At 35.8% G+C, this 23,265-nt stretch overlaps 1 protein-coding gene across 1 annotated transcript in view; it reads left to right on the top strand.

Annotated features, from left to right (window-relative positions):
- DOCK3 (dedicator of cytokinesis 3) overlaps nt 1-23,265 on the top strand; it is a 251,319-nt gene that overhangs the window by 28,692 nt on the left and 199,362 nt on the right. The window contains exon 2 of the mRNA XM_040994546.1: nt 6,878-6,961. Within this exon, the coding sequence (XP_040850480.1) occupies nt 6,878-6,961 (84 nt within the window). The remainder of the gene's footprint in view (nt 1-6,877; nt 6,962-23,265) is intronic.

The raw sequence follows: 23,265 nt of genomic DNA on the forward strand, positions 1-23,265 counted from the left end.
GAAATTGGGTCCCTGCCTCTCATGTGGGAGAGTTGAATTGAACTCCTGGTTTTGGCCTGGCACAATCCCAAATACTGTGGGCATTTGGGGAATGAACCAGTGAATGGGAGATTTCTGTCCGTTTTTGTCTGTCTGTAGAATATAAAAACTGCTGCTTTTGTTGCATTCCATGTTTTGGTCCATTGTGTTTCCATTTTTGCTTGTTTCATAGTATTTTAAAAAAAATTATTTCTTTGACCAGTTGTTTGGAAAGTAATGTGTTCTTTAATTTCCATATACTCCATGTATATTCCATATATAATAATTTCCATATATTTCATAAATATTCATATATATTTTCATATACATTTTCCAGTTTTTCTCCTCTTCCTGATTTCTGGTTTCACACCGTTGAGTTCAGAAGAGATACATGATGTGATTCTAGGTGTTTAAAAATTTAATAGGATTAGTTTGTGGTCTAAAATGATGTACTGTGGGGGCTTAGCACTTGAGTGCATAAAATGCTGCTGTTGAATGGAATATTCTGTACATATCTGTTCTGTTTGAATGTTTTCTTTCTGCTTTTGTGATTTGAATATAGTGAGATTTCTGTTTATCTTTTGTGTATCTGTATAAGTTTTTACTTTATGGTTGCCATGATGGCCACTCATAGTCTGTTTATAGGTGATAACAGCTTAACTGACTGCATATAAAACCTTTGTAGTTAATAATATTATATCCTTGAAAAAGCTGAGAGTAGGATTTTAAATGTTCTAATCGTAAAAAATAAGAATGTGAGGCCCATAAATATGTTAATTAGCTTGGTTTAGCCATTCCACAATTAAAAACAACAGGTTGTACCTAATAAACATGCCTGATTTTGTCCATTAACAAATAGAAAATCCAGGAAACAATGCTGCATTGTATCTTTATGTCATAGTTTACCTGTTTTCATATTGTGTATTCATTAATAAATCATTATAGGTATAGTTATCTAAATTTTAAAAAATAGTTATTTTATCTATCCTAACTTTCACTTAAAATTATGTACATACTGGGCCCGATGGCATGGCCTAGCGGCTAAAATCCTCACCTTGCATGCCCGGGATCCTGTATGGGCACCGGTTCTGATCCTGGCAGCTCCACTTCCCATTCAGCTCCCTGCTTGTAGCCTGGGAAAGCAGTTGAGGACGGCCCAATGCTTTGGGACCCTGCACGCGTATGGGAGACCTGGAGGAAGCTCCTGGTTCCTGGCTTCGAATCGGCACAGCACTGGCCGTTGTGCTCGCTTGGGGAGTGAATCATTGGATGGAGTATCTTCCTCTCTGTCTCTCCTCCTCTCTGTATATCTGACTTTGGAATGAAAATAAATCTTTAAAAAATTATGTACATACAAATAATGCACTTCATTGTATTATTATTTTGAATCTGAGTTACCCTTACAATGAGTTTTATATTTAATGTATTTTCATGTTGTTAGTACCCTTTTCTTTGACTTTGAAGTAATCCCTTTAGTATTTCTTGTAAGATAGGTATAGTGGTGATAAATTACTTAAGCTTTAGCCTGGGAAAATCTTTTTTCTTTGTTTTTCTGAAGGACAGCTTTACCAAGTACGGTAGTTTTTTGCTGGCAGTTTTTTTCTTTTAGTAGTTTGAATATATTATTTTACTGTCTTTTGAACCATAAAGTTTCTGCTGAGACATCTGTTGATATTCTTTTTCTTTTTTTAGAGATTTATTTATCTTTGTTTGAAATGCAAATTTACAGAGAGAAGGAGAGACAGAGAGAATATTTCATCTGCTGGCTTACTCTCCAAATGGCTGCTATGGCCGAAATGGAGCCGATCTGAAGCCAGGAGCTAGGAACCTCCTATGGGTCTCCTACATGAGTGCTAGGGTCCAAGAACTTGAGCCGCCATCTGCTGCTGGCTCAATAGCAGGATGATACTATGTACTGTGTTCTATTATAACTAGCATTTTGCCTGTTACTTGGGATTTTATTTAGATTGAATTGAAATAGAGACTTTATATTGTATAATCCAATTGTTTTCTCTAAAATATATCACTTAGTGCTCTTTACCTTCATTATTTTGCTTTCTTACTGTCTGGTTACCCTGTTATAGGTTATAGTATAATTGCCATAGATACACACCCAAGAATGAAATGAAAAAAATTTTTTTTTGTTAGGTTGAAATCAAGTCTGCCAGTGGGTATTTCCTTTCCTTAGTTGCTTTTGTCTTAATTCCTTAGATAGATCAAGTAATTGAGTTGTCTATTCATTATTATCAATATTTTGTATTGTTATGCAGTATCTCTCTTTAGTTATTTTTCTTTTCTTTTTTCAAATTTAATTTTATAATACAATTCATGATATTGTGTGAATTTATTGTTTAGTGTTTGAAAAGCACATGATAGAGCCAGAAGTTTCTGCAGTGTTCTTAGTGATGAATAGTAACATAAACAAAATATCATAATTTTTGTAGGCTTTCGTAAATTTGCTGAACTAAACATGTTTCTACTCCGTGCTTATTTTCACTGCTATTAATTGTAGGTATTACTTCAGGTTGTACTGGTTTATTGTTATCTCAACCTACGTAGTCACTTTATACTTGGCATGACTATTTGAGTATAACTGAGTAGAATCAGTAATATCTATCTTTGTCAAGGGAACACTTGATTCTTCTGCTGTTTTCTTTGTACAGTACGTAGTTCATTCAGTTGTAGTATATCCCATAGGGCTGTGCAACCATAAACAGAATGTTTTCATCATCCTTGACTCTTCTAGGACTTAACAGTCACAATTTTTTTTTTTAATCTGTAGATTTGTCTGTTCTGCACATTTTATATAAATTGAGTCATAGAATATATGGCTTGACATTTTTGGCTTCTTAGATTTTCAGAGTTAATTCATGTGTTAGCATGTATCAGCACTTCATTCTTTTTCTTGATAACTAGTCCTCCGTTGTGTAGATTTACCACATTTTATCCCATCATCAGTTGATGATCATGATCATGTAGGTTATTTCTGCTGTTTTGATGTCATCAACAATTCTGTTTTGAACATTTGTGTAAACGTTTCTGTGTGAGTATATGTTTTCTGTTTTCTTGGGCATATGCTTAGGCGATATGGGAAAAGCTAGGTCATATAGTAAATACATCTTTTTTGATTTTTTTGAGAAACTGCAAAATTGTTTTCCATAGAATGTATACCATTTTGCATTCCCAAAAGCAACACATCCTCAATTATGATTGTTCTCTTTTTTATTATAATTATCAATGGATGTGAAATGCTATTGTGTGATTTTGATACACATTTCACTAATAGCTGAAAGATATTTAAAATTTTCGTGTGCTTATTGGCCATTTGTCTTCTTTGGGAAAAATGGCTATTTAGATATGTTGTGTACATGAGGCTGGGGGAGGAGAGGGAAGAGGAAGGAAAGGGAGAAAGAGAGAGAGAGAGACAGAGATGAAATATGAGACTATGAGAGAAGAGAGAATGTGTAGATGAATGAGTTTTCTGTTCAATGATTCACTCCCCATGTGGCCGCAGCAAGCAGTGCTGGGCCAGGCTAAATCCAGGGGTCTAGGAACTCTATTGAGTCTCATGCATGTGTGGCAGTGGCTTAACTACATAGGCTATCTTCTGCTTTTCCAGATATATTACTAGGGAAGCTGAATTTGAAATAGAGCTACCAGGACTTGAACTGGCAGTGTGATACCAGTTTTGTAAGTGGTAGCTTAATTTGCCTGTTTATTTGGTTTGCCTTTAAGATACACACACACACACACACACACACACACACACACACACACACATTTGAAAACTAGAGTTACACAGTGAGAAGAAGGCCAGAGAGATATCCATCTTCCATCTGCTGATTGACTCTCCCAAGTGGCTGCAGTGGTGGGCCAAGCCAATCCAAAGCTAGGAGTTTCATCTGGATGTTGGTGGTAGGGTTCCAAGCACTTGGGTCATCTCCCATTGCTTTTTCCCAGGCTAGTAGTAGGTAGTTGGATTGAAGTGGGGCAGCTGGGATACAAACTGGTGCCAATATGGGATGCCGGTGTCACAGGCAGTGCCATTATGGTACACCACAGTGTCAGTTCCTGCTTTTATTATAAATGCATTTTAGTCAGTCCTCTGTATCCACAGATCATAGATCCAAATAGTCAACCGACAGCAGATTAAAAATAGTATAGGAAATTTGTGTCTGTATTGAGCCTGTATGAATATTTTTCTTATTGGCATCTGTTATCCACTGGTTTAATTTCCCAAGTGTTTGCAATGTCCTAGGCTGAAGAACAAAGTTACAGCCAGAAACCAGGAACTAATTCCAGATTTCCCACATGAATGGTAGAAACTCAATCATTTGAGCTATCACCATTGCCTCTCAGGGTCCTCATTAACAGGAAGCTGATCTTAGGACCTGGAGGTAGGGCTGAAAACATATACTTTGATGTAGACTGTGGGTGTCCTTACAGCATCTTAACTGTGAAGCCACATGCTTGTCCTGTGAGTTTTTAAAGGATCACTGTTGGTTCTTTTTAAAGAGTTTGGGAATTCACCAGTATAGCCAATCTGACACTCTACTCAGTATTTTTAAAAAAAGATTTATTTATTTTTATTTGAAAGTCAGAGAAGGAGAGACAGAGAAGGATATTCCATCCACTGATTCAATCCCCAAATGGCTGCAACTGCTGGAGCTGAGCCAATCAGAAGCCAGGAGCCAGGAGCCAGGAGCCAGGAGTCAGGAACTTCCTCCGGATCTTTCACATGGGTGCAGGGTCTCAAGGCTTTGGGCCATCCTCTGTTACTTTCCCAGGACACAGGAAGTAAGCTGGAAGGGCAGTGGTGTCCATATGGAATCCTGGTACATGCAAGGCTAAGACTTGGGCCCTCAGTAATTTTAAGGTATTTGACAGACACAGTGGGGAACAGAGTCATTCTGTTAACTGATAAATTTCTTATAAATGGAATATAGGTTTGAAGGGCGATCTGTGATTATAGGTAGGAAAGCTTTACTCTTTCAAATCTCCCTGCTTCTAAACTGCTTCTTTCCTCTTCTTTTTGCACTAATTAAAAAAAAAGCATTTGATAGTCAGTCTAAAGGGAAGATGGTTATTGAAGATTAAAAAGTTCCCATAAGTTTTCTGAATCAACATGATGCTCTCAATTTCAAACAGTTAATGCTGTGATTAATTTTAATGTTCTTGCTAGTGACAAAGGTTAAGAGACAGGAGTAATGAATATAAATATGATAGCAAGAGCCTCATTGAAGAATTTGCTAGAGCAGTACTAGTGATGTTAAATTCTTAAGTGCTTGGACTGGCACTGTGATGTACTGGATTAAACTTCTGTCTGAAGTTCTGGTATTCCATATTGTTGCTGTTTCAAAACCTGGCAGTTCTACCCCCTTAAGACCCTGGGAAAACAATAGAGGATGACTCAAGTGCTTGGGACTGTGCACCCATGTGGGAGACCTGTAAGAGGCTCCAGGCTCCTGGTTTCTGCCTGGCTCAGTCCCAGCAGTTGTGACCATCTGGGGAGTGAACCAACAGATGGAGGATATCTTTCTCTCTGTCTCTGAGCCTTTCAAAAAATTTAAAAAAATCAGTGGGTATGTGATTTATTAGTCAACTTAGCAATTATATTTGTTAATTTGTGGATATCTGCCAGGATTTGAGGAAGATTTTGGACCCTGTTAGTCCTGTTGCTCCCCTCCAGAAAAGGAATCTATCCAGTGAATCCTAGGGTAGAAGAGGATGCTAGTGGGTATCTGATATATCTTCATATTTTTCAAATATGTAAATCATTAACAGAACCTTATGTCTGTGTCTTGATTTTAAGTTTGTGTTCAGAGTGTACTTTTCCATTGGAAATTTAAAATACTTACAGAAAATTGGTATTGCTGCAAGTATTTTCAAATACAAATAATGCAAGAGAATGTAAGCTGCCAATAAGTAGATTTGATGTCTTCAGCAGAGATCAGATGTAACTGTCTGTGTCTATACAAATGTAAATAGATTCATGCTGCATCTTTCTTTTTCTCTTGTACTTTGTTTTCTTTACAACTGAAATGCTTGGTAGGCAGTGTCGCCTTGTTTCATCCTTTACATTGAAATGTACATTTTAGAATCAGTTTATTGATTATTATAAAAATCTGTTGAACTTTTGGATAGAATTGCATAGTTAATTATCAGTTTGTGGAAGATCTATATTTTTATGATATTGAGTCTTCAGTTTGTTAATATGTATAGCTTCCTTTATTAGGCTCTTTATGTCTGCTGTTTAATAGTTTGTGAAATTAGATTTATTCCTAGCTGGTTGGCATTTTTGATGTCATAAAGTGATATATTTTTGTTGTCATTTTTATTATAAAATCTTTTTTCCTTATTTACTTTTGAGATGCCATTTTTAATTTATATGATAGTAAAAAGTTTATTGCTCCATTTAAATGAATAAGAAGTAAAAATATAATTTTGGAGGAATACAGACAATAAGCAAATTGAAATATTTACATTATATTGGTGATATTTTTGTGAATTTAATTTTGCAACTGTTTGTCTCCAGACTTACTTTCATCTTTTACTATTGACCTTTTACTATTGACTTTGCTGTCATGCTAAGTGACAGAGACTGTACTGAAATGTTGTCCTGTATGTATGCAGATGCCACTTAGAATTATAATTTTTGTCATAATACACTTCATTGTGCAGATCTCCATATTATTACCTTTCAAAATACAGATTAACTAAATTGAAGGAGGATTATACAATAAGAAAAGGAATTAGTGAGAAAGGGAGAGAATATGTTTGGGGAAATTTAGTGCTTAGTTCAGTGGCTCTGACTCAGTATTTAAAAATTCCGATTAATGTATTTTCTTTACTCTTGTAGTGATATGCAGCTTTCGAGGATCTGTCCCTCAAGGATTGGTCTTAGAAATAGGAGAGACGGTTCAGATTCTTGAAAAATGTGAAGGTAAGTAGGAACTATTAAAACATATAAATAGTGATCATTTCTGGCAGTATTTTATATATATTTATTTTAGTAGATTGGAAGCCATCATTCTGACTCCATAATTAATCAAATTGCAAAATACTGTGATAAAATCCTTAATGATTTGTGTTCAGTATCAAAGTATGAATGAGCTTTTTTTTTTGGCTCTAATCTAATAGCAGTAATTAGACAATTAATTGTTGGCTGTCAGAACATGATTTCCTCATAGTGTGTCAAATGATTATTTTTCATTTCCTACAAATAGATAATTTTCTACCCGTGCCCAGCTGCATTTGGGTAGCATTGAATTGTAATTAGTTTATTTGTGTGTTTCTGTGTGTTTGGCTGGACTTTTTTAGCTATCATCAAAACAAAGTAGTAGGTCTCCTTGGATTTTGGGTGTTTGGGTGAGAATTTAGTGAAAGATCCAAGAAGAATAAGTGCTTTTTGAACAACTGTTGTAAATGGACTATTTAGCTGAAGATGCCTGGTGAAGTTAAGTGCTTCCAAGAAACCTCAACAAGTAAAAAGAATCCAGATAGAAAAATCAATAATGAGGGAATAAAGTTACCAGATAAAGAAGTTAGAAAAACAATAAAAAGAAATATTACACAAAGCATCTGTCTTCTGAAGGCCAAACAAAACAGAAATGGGTGAAAATAAGCTTCAGTAAGAGAGAAACTTGGCAGCCTCTTTTTATTATTTGCAAGCCACAATGGAATCAGTAGTAACAGTAATTTTGAGTAATAATATTAAAGACAAAGAACAAATAACTGTCTGAGGAAATGGTTGCTATAACTGTATGAAACTCTCAGTGTCCCTTCCAGAAAGCTGAAAGATTTAACGAGTATGCCAAATCTACTGAAAATGGAAAGCGCACAGGAAAAAGTTAATGAAGATGATCTGACTTGATGACAGAAAGAAATAGATAAAATAGTAGAGACTACAAAGTTAGCATCTGGGAATATTCAGAGGTTAAAGAACAAAATTCAGTTTCTAGCATGTGAGGTAGAATAAAAAGAGCAGAATATGCTTCAAGTGGGTTAGTACTGGCATACTGTCTATTCTGCAACTTCCTCAGAACAATCTTTGGGCACCCAAACTTCAGAAAGAAATTTTGATATTATTTCCAAGCTAGCATGCTGTCTTGGATGATTTGGATGTTTTTTATAATTCATCCCAGGTGAAAAACATGTTAATGTTCCTCAAAGAAGCATATAATAAACTAGATGCTTCTTAAATAAGAGTTTCAAAAATATTATTTCATATTAATTTTATGCTTTTGTATTTGTTAACATATGGTCATATTGCAAGAGCTACAGCTGAACATTTCCTAATATGTACTTTAAAATTAGCCTCTAGGAGCAAGTGGCCTAGTGGTAAAGACCATTGTGTCCCTATTGCAGTGCCTATGTTTAGCTACCAACTCCAGTTCCTGACTCCAGATTCCTGGAGTTCTTATTCCAGCTTCCCAAGTGCAGAGTTAGGGAGCACCCATGATAGCTGAAGTAACTGGGTTCCTGTCACCCACATGGGAGCCTGGATTGTGTTCTTGACCCCAGGGCTTGGCCTATAAACCCTCCCCATATGGTTGTGGCCATTTGGGGATTAAATCAATCAATCTATCTTTGTCTCAAATAAATAACATTTTAAAAATAATTGAAAAATTAAAATTAACCTTTGATCTAGTTCAGCTGCTGTTAGGATAGATATGGGCCTAAGTACAATCTACCATGACCCAGGAATTATATTAGTTTGGGAGTTTAGTTTTCTGAAAAAAGAGTTCTATTGAATATTTTATATTTTCTTAATACAGAGATATTAATCAGTACCCTTTTGTGATAAAAGATAATTTTTTATAACAGAAAACTAAGATAATTTTTTAAAATCTGAAAACGATATCTACTGAAAAAAGAACAACAAACACCATATTCAAGTGTGAAATATTTCAGAATTTCCTGATGAGATCCAAAAGTAATGTAAGAGTATTTGCTATTACTGTGTTTTGAACATTATATTGAAAGTACAAATGAATACAGTAAGGTAAGAAAGACAAAATCTAGATAGATAAAAATATTTACTAATTTTCTAAATTGAAAGATTACTGTTGTCATGTAGTCAGTTCTCCTCAAATTGATTTAAGAGCATTGTAATCCGGATAAAAAGCCAACCTTTATTTTGTTACGGAAATTGAATACCTGATTCTGATAGTTTAAATGCAAATGCAAAGGAATTCGATGAGCAAGACAGTTTTAGGAAGATAATCTAGCTGGGGGATTTAGATGACCACATATTAAGATTTTAGAAATGAAGATATTATGGTTGGAGGAGACAGACAAATAAAACAGAATAGAGGAGCTGGAAGCAGTCCTTGGAGATCCACATCACGAGGCCAGTTCTAATTTATTTATGTCTTTCCAAAAGTTTCTCTGCCACCCACTGCAGCTCATACCAGCTAGCCAATTTTCTCACTGCCTGCACTTTGTGTGTTTCTATGGCAGTCAGCTCTTTTCCACAGTCTGAATCTTAATCCTGAAGGCTAAAGTGCATGGTTTTGAGTCTTAGTTCCTTGGGTTTGCAGCTTTCAGATGTTTGCACTGACAGGCAGTAGGTGATGCCTCAAAGTAGTTGGGTCCCTGTACTTACTTGGGAGACTCAGATTAAGTTATGAGTTCATGATCTAAACATGACTGTTGTGGGCATTTGAAGAATGAACCAGCAGATGAAATATCTTTCTATGTCTGTTTGTCTCTTTGACTTTCAAATTAAGTAAGCAAGTAAGCAAATAATTTTAAAAAGATTTATATTTTTGAAAGGTAGATTTATAGAGTGAGGGAGAGACATATCATCTGCTGGCTCACCTCCCAGATGGCTGTGTTCATTGGGGCTAGGTGAGGCTGAAGATAGGAGTTTGGAACTCCATATGTGTCTCCTTTTAGGTGCAGGATCCTGCAGATTTGGGCAAATCATCTGCTGCTTTTCCTGATGTATTAGTAAGTAGATAGATCAGAAGTAGGGCACCTAGAACTGAAACCAGTACCCATATATCATACAGGCATTACAGGCAGTGACTTAATCTAACATTGCCTCAATATTTTTTTAAAAGAGATATATATATATATTTTTTTGGAAAGTAAGATTTATAGAGAGAAGGAGAGACAGAGAGAGAGAACTTTCATTTGTTGAATCACTCCCCAAGTGGCTACAATGGCTGGAGTTGAGTTGATCTGAAGCCAGGATCCAGGAGCTTCTTCTGGATCTCCCATGTAGCTGCAGGGTCCTAAAGCTTTAGGCCATCTTCTGCTGCTTTCCCAGGCCACAAAGGGAGCTGGATGGGAAATGGGGTAGCCGGGATACGAATCAGTGCCCATGTAGGATCCTGCCACATGCAAGGCAAGGACTTAAGCCAGTAGTAGGATTCTGTGCTGGGCCCCCCAAAAATATTTTAAAAAGTAGAGTGGATTTAGTGTTGACAGATAATAAATTGGTAATTGACATAAATGCATGTATCCTTATCAAATTTTATTCTTCTTGAGCTTTACTTTAATTCTTCAGGAGAGTTACTTTAATTTTATGTATATGGGATTGTGATATAAAATACAGTTCTGGTCCATGATAAAAAAATATTCAGAAGTCATTCACCTGGAGAAATGTCTACAAATGTTATAAATGAAACACCTGTAGCAATTTGTAGTAACAAATTTAAAAAAAAACATTAAATTTTTTTTGTTTAAAGTTTTACTTTTAATGTTGTTTACATAGTTGAGAGGTATGCATGCCCATGTGAGCATCTGATTAAGGTGAGGAGGGTTAGGCATGGAGGAAAATGGGTGGGACACATATTTCAATCTTTTTTTTCTCCTGTGTCCTCAGGGTAGGAGGGGGAGAGGGCCACTCCTTGCTATCAAACTACATCAGCAACCAGGGATGGGCATGATTTGATGACACCCCAGAGACTCCTGATGTGGGGAAGAATGTTCAGAGGGTGGGTTTGTTTTTGTTGTTGTTGTTTTTTTTTTCTTTTGTGTTTGTGTGTGTGTGTGTGTGTGTGTTTCAATGTATATTTTTTTGCTTTTTATTTATATTTAAATTTTTTTATTTTCCATGATAGAGTTCTGTAGGCTCAGATATTTCCCTTCCCATTCTTCCCATTCTCCTTCCACCATTTTCCCTGTGAGTGCTGGACTCCCACAGAGGTAAGCTCACAAGTCTACAAAATCTGCCCCCAGATCCAGTTCTCTCATGTTCTAGTGGGTGCTGCAGCCCCACAACATTCATGGAGGGTGCTGTGGCCTAATGTAGAGAGGCATGTTCCCAACCCCAGATTTTACATGCACCAGCGGGTGGTGGACAATGCTAGTTAACCCTGTCCAGGTCTGTGTGGGTGGGTGTCTTGGCCCGACCCAGACATACACCCCTGCTTCCCCTTCTAAACCACTCCATTTCAGCTTCCTTGCCTTCCTGAAAGCGTGGTGGCCCAGTCCATGGAAAGCTCCATAAGTCATTCCTCCCTCGTCAAGATCCCCTCAGATGCTCACACTCCAATGTCTCTAAACCCTGCTCTCTTCCCCAGATAATCTGCAGCCTCTGCTCCTGGGGGCCAGAATTATGTGTCCTGGCTTGGAGCTCCCTTCCTTCATGACATATCCTAAAAAAATAAATTTGGCATTAACCAGGCCCAGAGTGCCCACCAGCTATTGCCTGCTTTTCTTCTAGGAGTTTAACACTTGCCTAGGTAAAGGGCAACCTAGGCAGTTGCCAATAGCTGGGGATCTAAAAGTTTCATGAGAAAAAGGATCATGGAAAGTAAATTTTTCTGAGCTCTTCAGTGCCTTTGCACTCACTTGGGGAGTGAATCATCAGACGGAAGATCTTCCTCTCTGTCTCTCCTCTCTGTATATCTGCCTTTTCAATAAATCAATCAATCAATAAATAAATCTTTAAAAAGCTGAGGAATCTAGACATTTAAAAAAATTATTTGGTAATGAGCTATTTCTTTGTCTTGAAAGAAATTTTCCAGATTTTAAAGGTTGATGCCTATTTAAATATCTAAAATTTATTTGTGGCAGCAGTCAGGTGACTTGAGACTGTTGCATGGTGTTGGTTGGTTAATGTTACTTTCCTAGTCATAAGTAGTGTCAGGTCTGTTTTAAGAGTTAATTCAAATAGGTATTCTGTTTTCATTGGACTTCTGTTTCTAAGTCAAAATACATTAAAAATTATTTGCCTGTAGTATTGAAATACTTGTGGCTGTGTTATGTGATTTGTGATGGGCCAGTCATGCCTGTTATCCTAGATGTGTAAGTTTGTTGATTTGTCATTTTTCATGTCCCACTTTACTATCTAGATTTGTGCTCTGCAATCTGCTTTGACTTTGGGTTTTGCTTGTACTCCTATAGATTTTCTATAGACTCCAGCTTTAATTTAACCTTGAGCATTTCTACTGTCTAACCTCTTTCTCATTGTGTTATTCTGAATTGACTTATCTGCCCATATCTGTCAGCAGTTCTAAAATTGATTTTGACACTATCTTAGGAACATTTTTACTGTCAGACTGGAGAGTATAAATTTGCAGCCCCCTCTCAAATTATAGATATGGTTTCATATATATTTAGTAGAAAATTTCTCCTTTAAAGTGATATTGAACAACCTATTTCTTAAATTGGCCAATATTTTTTTAAAAAACAACAAAAATATTTTTTCCAAAGTATCTAAGCATTATAGATTTTAATTCTTTTGATTTTTCTGTGAGCAGAATGCATCCAGCTATTGCCATAGTATTTTGTTTGCAGAAGGGGAAAAGAAATTTTGAGTTCAGTCTTAGTGTTGTTCAAGGTGAATCTGTCAGTGAGAATCTATCAGTGAGTATCAAGGTCGGCCAGAATTTACTTATCTAGAAATATTCTGATTTTCTTTTTGAAATTTTGAAATTTGACTCATTCATTTTCTAACTATTAAGGTTATTTTGTGCTAGATTTTAATTTGTTTAAATTTTGTTTTCTTATTTGTATCTTGCCTTGCTGGCAAAGAATATCAGCAAGAGTTAATTTTCTGATTCATACATATATATATGAAAGAAGACATGTCATCATTATTACTGTTATCCAAAAAGAATATATAAGGAATTAAGGAGAGTTCTAGGTTGGTACCATTCGTATTAGTCTGTTATTCCTTGCTAAATAAATATTCCCTGCTATTTAGTAATGCCACTTAACATTTTATGACTATATGAATAAAGCTTTATCTTTTTGATTTGAAGAAAAGCTTCTTGTAAGAAGACAAACATGATATTTTTAAAATCTGTTGTAACTAACATACATTGAACAAAAAAATATAATCTATATGAGCAATATTCACATACTGAGATTTGATTATTGTTTATAGCCTTTATACTCCTTAGGGATAGTTTTTAAATTATTTATTTAAAATATTTACTTATTTTTATTTGAAAGTCAGATTTTACAGGAAAGAGAAGAGAGAGAAGGTCTTCTATCTGCTAGTTCACTTGCCAGATGGTTACAGCCAGCATTGAGCCAGTCCAAAGTTTGGAGCCAGGAGCTTCTTTCAGGTTTTCCACATGGTTTGGGAATCCAAGGACTTGAGTCATCCTTTGCTGCTTTCCTAGGGCATAAGCAGAGAACTGGATCAAAAGCAGATGCTGGTGCTAGCAGGTAGAGGATCAATTGGCTATGATACTGTGCTGGCCCCTGGAAGATTCTTTACTTTTTTTTTTTTTTTTTAAATTTGCTTTATATTTAGAAGGCTTCTTGTTGTCCTTAAGATCATTACATTGGCAGATTATATAATTATATTTTAGTAATATTGAACTGTAAACAGAATGTTTGGGATTTTCCTTAAAGTAAGCTTACAAACTGGCCAAGGACAAAAATTTGCTACCATGTTGAAAATAAAGTTTGGAAACTTTTGGGTTACAATTGAATACTGAATATCTGCTTCTTTCCAAAGTAGCACCAGAATGAAATACAAGAATTAAAGAATGTAGTATACCTGCCAGGAAAAGGAAAGCTTGGTAAGGAGTTTGAAGAGTGGAAATTGTGTCTTAGCAATCCTGAGATAGCTGAATTCTAAGCTCGTAGTGGAAATAGCTAAAAGCTAACGTTGCTTTCACAATGGATCAAAGGGATAGGAAATTATGGCACATGTTACCTCTGGAAGTGCCAATAAATATATGTAGATCTTCTTTAGTTAATCTCTTTTGATTGGCTGTTCTCTTATTCTGGTAGTTTTTGTTTTTTAAATAGAAGTTAAAAAGAGCATCTCTGGGAAATTTCTTGCAGAGTTGAAGAAATAGTTTCTATATTGATAGCTGGGGATTAGGTGGCAATATGTGTACTAAATATTTGATAATGAAACATCTATCTTTAATTATCCATTTGTCTTTTAAAATTCTGGTAGTAGACTTTTACATTCTAAGGAGGAGATAGCAAGATCTTTTATGGGCAGTCTTGCAGGGTAGGAGGAAGACTCTGAAGATGCTAACTGTGCTAGTTATTGATTGATTGCCTATGACTTGCAACCTCAGCTTCTGCAGACTTTCCTTATTGTGTTGGAGCTGGATTTACAAGACATTTTTCTTCTGTGTCAGCTGATTCTGTTTAGAGCTGCCAATATAGGAGTACTAGATGGAGACTTATTAGGTTAGAAAGGAAAAAAGAGGGCAAGTATTCATCTGTTTTTGTTTATCCCTTTACCAAACTGCTCTGCTGTGATTGATCCCTGCAGTATTTCCCATGGCAGGTAGTGTCTTGGTTCTGGTGGATGACCTCCAGCAACATTCTTCTCCTCTACATAGTGGGTAAGGTGTTTCTACAGTAGTCCTCCATATCTTCATAAATCTGTATCTTAACTGTTTTGAGACTTTTAAATTGCTAAGCTTTTTTTTTTTTTGGTTTACTCTTCCATCAGTTTAAGTTTAATTGCCTTTTTAGTTGCTGCTTGTGTTTCTCTTTCTTAAGGTTCTGTTTCTTTATTTGAAAGTCAGAGTTACAGGTATAAAGGGGAAGAGAGAGATCTTTAATCTGCTGGTTCTCTCACCAAATGGCAGCAACGGCCAGGCCTGAGCCACACAAAAACCAGGAGATACTTCTGAGTCTTCCACACAGGACATGGGTGGCAGAACCCCAAACAGTTGAGCCATGATCTGTTGCTTTCCTAGGCCTTTAGCAGGGAGCTGGATTGAAATTGGGGCAGCTGGGACTTAAACTGGTGCTTATATGGAATGTCAGCATCACAGACCAGTAACTTTACCTGCTACTCCACTTCCTTCTACTTCTCTTTTAAATTTCTTTTACATTTTCAGGTGTTTACCATCTTTCATCTAACAATTATTAATACATTTTTTGCTTGAATTATTGATGCAAATCTTAGGGTATGTACAACAAATAACATGGTCACGTCTCTGTGCAGTGAATCCTAAGGTCAGCTGCCTTTGGAGCTTCCAGTTACCTTTTGGTTTCCTTCTCATTAAATATGAAGGATATCATGTTCCCCAAAAAAGGAATGTTATGAAGAAACTATGTATGAATTTCAATTTTTTGGCACTAAAGGAAACTAATATTTTAAATTCTCTTCCCCCACAAACTTAATAGCTCTGTTATGAGCTGACAATCAAGGATGCAAGATGTTTGAAAATGCCTCTGGTGTGAAAGATGGCTACCTTCCATAATCTTCTCCCCAAAAAAGAAAAATTAGCTGTGGGAAACAGACTACATGGTGTGAAGGAAAATTTCCATAGATATTCAAGAGATATCTGAGAAATAGAGGGACTTAGTTTGCAAAACCATGCATATGATAGAAAAGAAACATTCAGACAATGGGAATAGCTCGTAGAAATTAATAACATGATCACATCTCAGCCTTTTGACTAAAATCAAGTGTAGAAATTAACAACATGATAATGAAAGCTTTAGAGAAGAAATTTCAGAGTAAGAAGACAGTTTTAGTGAATTAGAAGTGATGTGAATTAGCTTATAGAAATACACTGTGAACCAATTTAGGGTACAAAGATTTCCAGTGTGAAAGACCCCAGAAAGAATCTAGTACAAATCAGTAAAAATCAACCATGTCACTGTGAAATTTCACAATATTGGAACCAAGAAGATTGACATGGATTCAAAGACAGGAGCATGTCATATGCAAAGGGTCAGCAATCAGGGTGACCTTTGATTTTAGTGGTAAGATCTCTGGAGAATGCTGGCAGAATGCTGTAGGAAAATAGTTTTTAATCTGAAACTCACACTGCAGCCAAGCCATGAATAGAATATGAGAATGTTCTAAGATCTCATAGAATATGAGAATGTTCTAAGTACAAAAGCCTCATTGTTCTTCCCAGATAAGTGTTCTCAAGAAGCTGGTAGGAAATGTGCACCTCTGAAACAAAGCAGTGAATTGACATAGGGAAGACTGTATTACTACAGTAAGACTTAAAATAATGAAGAAGAAGAAAAAAGAAGGTATCAGATACACAGGAGATTCATTAAAGTAATCTGTAAAATGAATGTAAAGAGTGATAATCAGAATGACAAATGAGTAACGGATATAGAAGATATTCAGGGCAAATTAGAGAGAACTGGGTGACTTGAGAGACATTTTGAAGCCTGTCATCATATCACCATCACCATGTGCCACTTAAAAATATTTCAAGAGGGAAGAAAGAAGCAGAACACACCCTCATCTATTGGATCACTAGTGAAATACCAACACTGGTTGCAGCTGAGACTGGAAACACTACACAGGTCTCTCATGTAGATGGTGGGAACCCAGGTTCTTGAGCCATTACTGCCACCTCCTAGGGTCTGCATTAGCAGAAAGCTGTCATCAAGAGCTGGAGCCAGGAATTGAACATAGGTACTCCAGTGTGGAACTTAGGTCTTTTAACCTCTAGGTTAAACACCCCATGTATTGCCTCCTAAATATGAGAACAAGATGCCTAGTTGGCTTTGGCCCAGTTTTTTTTTTTTTAAATCTGTATTTTACATGTTGCTCCCTGCTGTGCTTCCTGTATCAGCTCAGTTATTTTGTCACTGAAGCCTGTGTACAATGTAAGGAATAGTCTGAAGAGTATATAGAAAAAAGAAATTGCAGTCTCAAAAAGGCACTGCATCTGAAGGAAAAGTAGGTCACTGCAGGGAGATAACCCTTGGAGCTGTCTACTGAAGAACTATACAATGGTTATAGTGGTGCTGAATTGGTGCTTTTGAAATTTGGAATTTTCCTCTGCAGAAATGTATTTTGAAGTCTTTGATATTACCTGAAACATAGTGATGTTGAAGACATAGGTTATGTGTGGCTGTATTTGTTCCTGCCCCTTTTTTTGTTTTGATCCATGTGGCTTCTGGAGGCTGAGTTGATAGATTGCCATTATTTTGGTGCCTAGTGAAATCCAGCGGTTCTTTTTCTATTAAGTTTTATGCATTCTTATGCTTAGACTCTGTGTTTGTGTGTATTGTATGTTACCTTAGTCCCTACTGGCTGCCATAATGGAATTGTATAAATGGGTTTATAAATAACTGGAATTTCTTACTGAGAATTTTAAAGACATTGAAGTCCATAATGAAGGAGCCTATGGATTAGGTGTCTGGTGAGGGACCCATATCCTGGCGGATTAGTTTTCAGTATGTGAATGTGTGAAGGAAAAGGGAATGCAGGTACTCTGTCTTGAAGCATAAGTAAACAACTTATCATGGGGGTTTATTATTATGAATATTTAGTCTTGCCATTTGGATTTTTAGGTGATTTACACTTAATTATTGATATAGTTAAGCTTAAGCTTATTTTCTTCATTTGTGTTTTTTTTCTTTTTTTAAGATTTATTTTTTTTATTATTTTTTTATTGGAAAGGCGGATATACAGAGAGGAGAGACAGAGAGGAAGATCTTCCGTCTGATGATTCACTCCCCAAGTGAGCACAACGGGCCGATACTATGCCGATCCGAAGCCAGGAGCCTCTTCTGGGTCTCCCATGTGGGTGCAGGGTCCCAAAGCTTTGGGCCGCCCTCGACTGCTTTCCCGGGCCACAGGCAGGGAGCTGGAAGGGAAGCAGGGCTGCCGGGATTAGAACCGGCGCCCATATGGGATCCCGGGCGTGCTAGGCGAGGACCTTTAGCCACTTGCGCCACCGCGCCGGGCCCTTTTTTTTCTTTTTTTGACTTATATTTTCTTGTATTCTTTGAATTAGTCAAGTATTTTTGTTATTAGTTTATACTTGAATCCCTTATTAACTTGTTGGTGTTACAAAGCTTTACTTATTTATTATTTTATTTGTATAAATTTTATTTTTGATAATTTTTACATAGCCTAGAGCTGTACAAGATCCATTTCCTGGTCATTGTGGATGAAGGAAATTCTCAGACCTCAAGCTTGGACAACCCAGGTCTCTCCTCCTGCCCAGCGGTGTTGGATGGGAGCCAGGATCCCTAGCAGGAAGCTTGGACTGGTACGGGTTACCCTAGCCAGAGAGTCGTGGCTGGGGGATCCAGATCCCTGCCCGCTGCTCCACCCCACAAAGCTTTATTTTTTCCTAAATGGTTACCACTTACCCTAGAGATTAAATGTTGGCTGTTTTTTCATCTCCACTAATTTTAATTGGCTAAATTAACAATAAAATTATAATGATAAAATACAATTTTTCCTAATACTGATTTACTTATTTTTGAGTTTTCTTTAAAACTTTTATTTATAAAAAGGAAAAAATTGTATATATTTCATATATGCAATTTCAAAAGCATGATCATATTTTCTACCCTCTTTCTCATTTTCTTCTTTTTCTTTTTAATTTTTATAGTAACAGACTTTCAGTGTTGTTTATAATTATAAACCTAATCTTCCACCAAATATTTAAACAAGCAGTAAGTATAGAAAAGGGGATATGAACAATAATTAAATCTCAGAATGATGCATTGGCTTCTTTTTAAAAAAAGATTTATTTATTTTAATCAAAAAGGCAGATTTACAGGGAGAAGGAGAGAAATAGAAATATTTTGTATCTACTGGTTCATTCCCCAAATTGCTATAATGGCCAGAGCAGAGCCAATCTGAACCTGGGAGCCAGGAATTTCTTCCAGGTGTTCCATATAGGTACATGGTCCCAAGGCTTTGGATCATTCCCCACTGCTTTCCCAGGCAGGCCCTATCAGGGAGCTGGAAGGAAAGTGGGGCAGCTGGGACTCATACTGGTACCCATATGGAATGCCAGTACTTTCAGGTTGAGGATTAGCCAGTAGGGCCATTGTTTAGGTCACTGTTTTGACTTTTTTGTAATCTATTTTTAAATTTCTATTATTTTCCAGAAGTTATTACAGTAGCACTCACTTCACAGTGACAAGCTTAACTTTCTGATATATAAATGTATCATGATGTGGCAAATAGAAAAAAAAAAGGAAGAAAATAAAATAGTGTAGCATAAAAGTATAATAAAATTAAAATTGAAATTCTGCTATCACTCAGGAGTAAAGATGCATGCTCTATACATGCGGTAGACAATTTCATGTATGCCAATTTTCACTTATAGAGATTAAATGTTGTATTCTGTATATTAGTTGTGGCAGATCATAGAGAACATATATTTATTTGCCTTTTGTGGACTGACTTATTTCACTAAGCATAATGGTTTTTAGCTGGGTCCATTTTAGTAAGATTTCATTATTTTTTTTGGATCAGTAGTATTCCATGTGTAAATGTACAATATTTTCTTTATTCATTCGTCTGTTTGTTGGTGTCTGGGTTGGTTCCATGTCTTAGCTATGGTGAATTGTGCTGCTATAAACCTGGTGTTGCAAGTATCTTTCATGTGCAGATTTCATTTCTTTTGGATATATTCCCAAGGGTTGGATAGATCAGCTTTCAGCTATTTCCACACCGATTTGCATAGTGGTTACAGTAGTTTACATTCCCAACAGTAGATTACGGTATCTTTTCCCCCACAACCTCGCCAGAATAAATTTCTTTTACCATTCTTAACAGTACATGAACTTTTCAGTGATTCATTTGCAGTTACTTCTCTCTTGCCTTTTTTTCTCTTGTTTTCATGCATTTTGCCTCTGGCTATGTAGTAATTTGTGTACATTTTCCTTTTACTCTTCCAAGTGGCAACTTGCTCATTCTTCCATCTAGAAAAATTTCTTTCCATCTCAAATACTTCTTTTATAGCATTTATTTTAGTGTAGGTTTGCTATACATTCTTCCTTCTCACCTGAACTTTCTTTAAAATTTTCAGCATTTTTAGAGCGAAACACATATTAGCCAGTTGAGCCATTGTGCTGGCCCCAGTATTGAGAATTATAAAGGTCAATTTTCAGTGTCTTAATAGGATTTTTTTTAACTGAAAGGACACCTTAAGTCCAGTGTGCATCCCTTTTGAAAGATGAAGTCCTAGCTCCTTTTGAAATCAGCAAGTTCTTAAACCTGATTAAAGGGCACTGTGAGAGTACATGTTGGGCTTCCCTGGGATCCTTTACAGAGTCTGGTGACTTTGGAACAGTCAAGTAAATGGTCAAGATTGTCTGAGGTGTTGTTTTACTGGAAAGTTTAAGAACTGATGTAAAAGCCTGGGTTATTTTCAGTTCGGGGTAATGTGGAGTGGCATGCAGTTTTAAAGTATTTGGTTTTGTGGTTATGATCCTTAAGGGAGCTTCGACTGCAGACGAAAATGCAGAGGTAGCACAGCTCTGTTCTCTCTCTGCCATTGGGGGAGTGAAATTTTACACACCAAGCACATGGTGTCCCTCATTTTAAAAAGCAGCCTTTATTAGAAAGTGTATTAGTTTTTTTTTCAAAATTTAAATAATTTATCTTCTTCCTCTTGAAATGGAAAAGGATCCTTTATTATGTTGATGATTACATCTGCATTTAATTTTCCTACAATATTGTATCATAATATTAAGAGATATGTAATGTTTTGATAAATGTATTCTTTATCAAAAAGAATCTTTTTTTAAAAAAATACGTTTTTGAATGTCATTGTTTAATATGAATCATGTAGATGTTGATAATATACTGTTTATTACATGTTTAATGTTTCAAGAGAGTCACTAAATTGCTTTTTGGCATACATATACATATTATATACACACTATTATATATGTTGTATATAATCTGATTGTTGGTTTTTTTTTTTTAGTGACATTAAAAGCATGTAGAGTAATAGTAGTGGATATTAATTGTCTCCCCACCTGTATTTAGGGGTGTTCAAATGCTTTGATATTTACAAAGTTGTATTATCAAAGTAAAAGTGCACCTGTAAAGCATATAGGGACTACAAATTAGGAATAAAACAATTTTCTTTTATTAAAATATCAGTATTTTTAAAAAGATGGTAAATCTTAGTTTTGGCTCATGAATTCACATTTGGTTATCTAAATCTCTGAAATGATTATGCAAGTCTGATTTTTACAAAGAATGATGAGTTTTTACTAAACTGTTTTAAATTTTGATACTGAATGGGAGAGAAATAGTGTTTTTCTTTTACCTGTCTCTATTTCCTGTGCATGTTTTTGCAAGTGTTGAAGGATAAATAAATTTACATTTTTCCTTTTGTCAATGAAGAATATATGTTTCATCTTTCAATTAAAAGGCTTGAAACTTTTTTTTTCAAAGGGTACTTCCTGTTGGGGCTGCAGTTATTGCTTTTGGTTTGGCTTAATTGGTTTGCACCTGGTATCTTTGTGAAAGATTGCTGATTGTTGACTGTCACATGACTTGCTCTGTATAGAGGCTTCATTCTTTCAGTTGAACAGTGCTGATATTGTTTCGCATCCTCTTTCAGCAGCAATTGTAGTGGTGCTGTTGGTTGTTTGGGGTAGTATAGACTCACTTGCATTGAGTGATTGACCATAGTGTTTATAGTATAAATAGTAATGCATGTTTAACAGAGTGATATTCAGCAGTGCTTGTGATTATAGATGTGAAAACACCTAGATCAGAGCTTGGCATCAGTGTAGGTAACTATCTTTTTTTTGGAGGGGGGCTTACATGTTTAAACAATTGTTGTTCTCTCATGAATTAATCTTTAATATATTTACACCCAAGACCCAGAATATTTCCCTAGACAGATTTTTCCTCATAATTTGTGTTTCTCTTCTAATTGATATGGCTGTCTAACCTAATGATATTAAATTTTTAAGAAATTTTTTTAAAAACTAGATCTATGGTGCCATTTTAATTTATATGCAAATATGTTTTATGAGACCAATCATGGAAGGTATAATTCAGAATTAAATTGGCAGCAGTAAACCTTACATCTTCTTCTCACAGCAATTTCTGAGCACTTTGTTGTGGTAAGCACACTTACTAGAACACTTGACAATTATCAAGTGTTCTCAGTTTCTTAAATTGCATTAAATTCCTTCAAATGGCATATAAGGTTTGTGAATTATGAGTCTCTGTTCTTAGATCTAGAGTTTGCCTCTTGTTCTTTACCCTGTGAAATTATTTTTTATTTAAAATTTTCGTATCAGTTGTAATTTTCTGTGTGAACTAATCGCTTAAGTAGAATACACTTTGAGTAACTATTAAATTAAAAAATCTTCAATGATTTTAGTATAAATTAGGAATTAGTCAATTAGAGATTTAGTCTAATTTGTTCTTTATTTTTAATAATATTTAGTTATAAATCATATTTTTAGAGTTCAAGGTTTTGATATTTTTGGGAGGTTTGACATTTGTAATGTAAACTTTTTGGATATCCATTACTGAATTTTAATTTTTATTGTGTAATTCTGAAATTTATTTTAGGGAAGTGTATACTTTTTAGTAACTGTAATACATTTAAGTTGCAATATAAGTGTGTCTTTTTTTCCCAGTTATCTGTACTAGGATTGTAATGTCTAGGTACATGAATGAAATTTATGAAGCATGGGGCTATTTCTGTATCAAATTAAACCGAAGTGAGAACAGTAATAATACATCTGCTAGTATTGTAGTTTTAAAGACTTATTTATTCATGTATTTGTTTATTTGTTTTTTTTTTTTTTTTTACAAAGTCAGATGATTCACTCCCCAAGTGAGTGGCCGGTGTGTGCCAATCTGAGGGAACCTGGGTCTCCCATGTGGGGGCAGGGTCCCAAAGCTCGACTGCTTTCCCGGGGCCATAAGCAGGGAGCTGGATGGGAAGTGGAGCTGCCAAGATTAGAACCGGCACCCATGTGGGATCCTGGTGTTCAAGGCGAGGACTTTAGCTGCTAGGCCACGCAGCCAGGACCAGCACTCTGCTGTCTTAAGTGCTACACCATGTGCCCATCCATAAGTACACTTATTGGTTTCTTCTTCTG

This window comes from Ochotona curzoniae, unplaced genomic scaffold (assembly GCF_017591425.1).
Source record: "Ochotona curzoniae isolate NIBS_2020 unplaced genomic scaffold, NIBS_Ocur_1.0 contig_908, whole genome shotgun sequence".
Taxonomy (NCBI): domain Eukaryota; kingdom Metazoa; phylum Chordata; class Mammalia; order Lagomorpha; family Ochotonidae; genus Ochotona; species Ochotona curzoniae.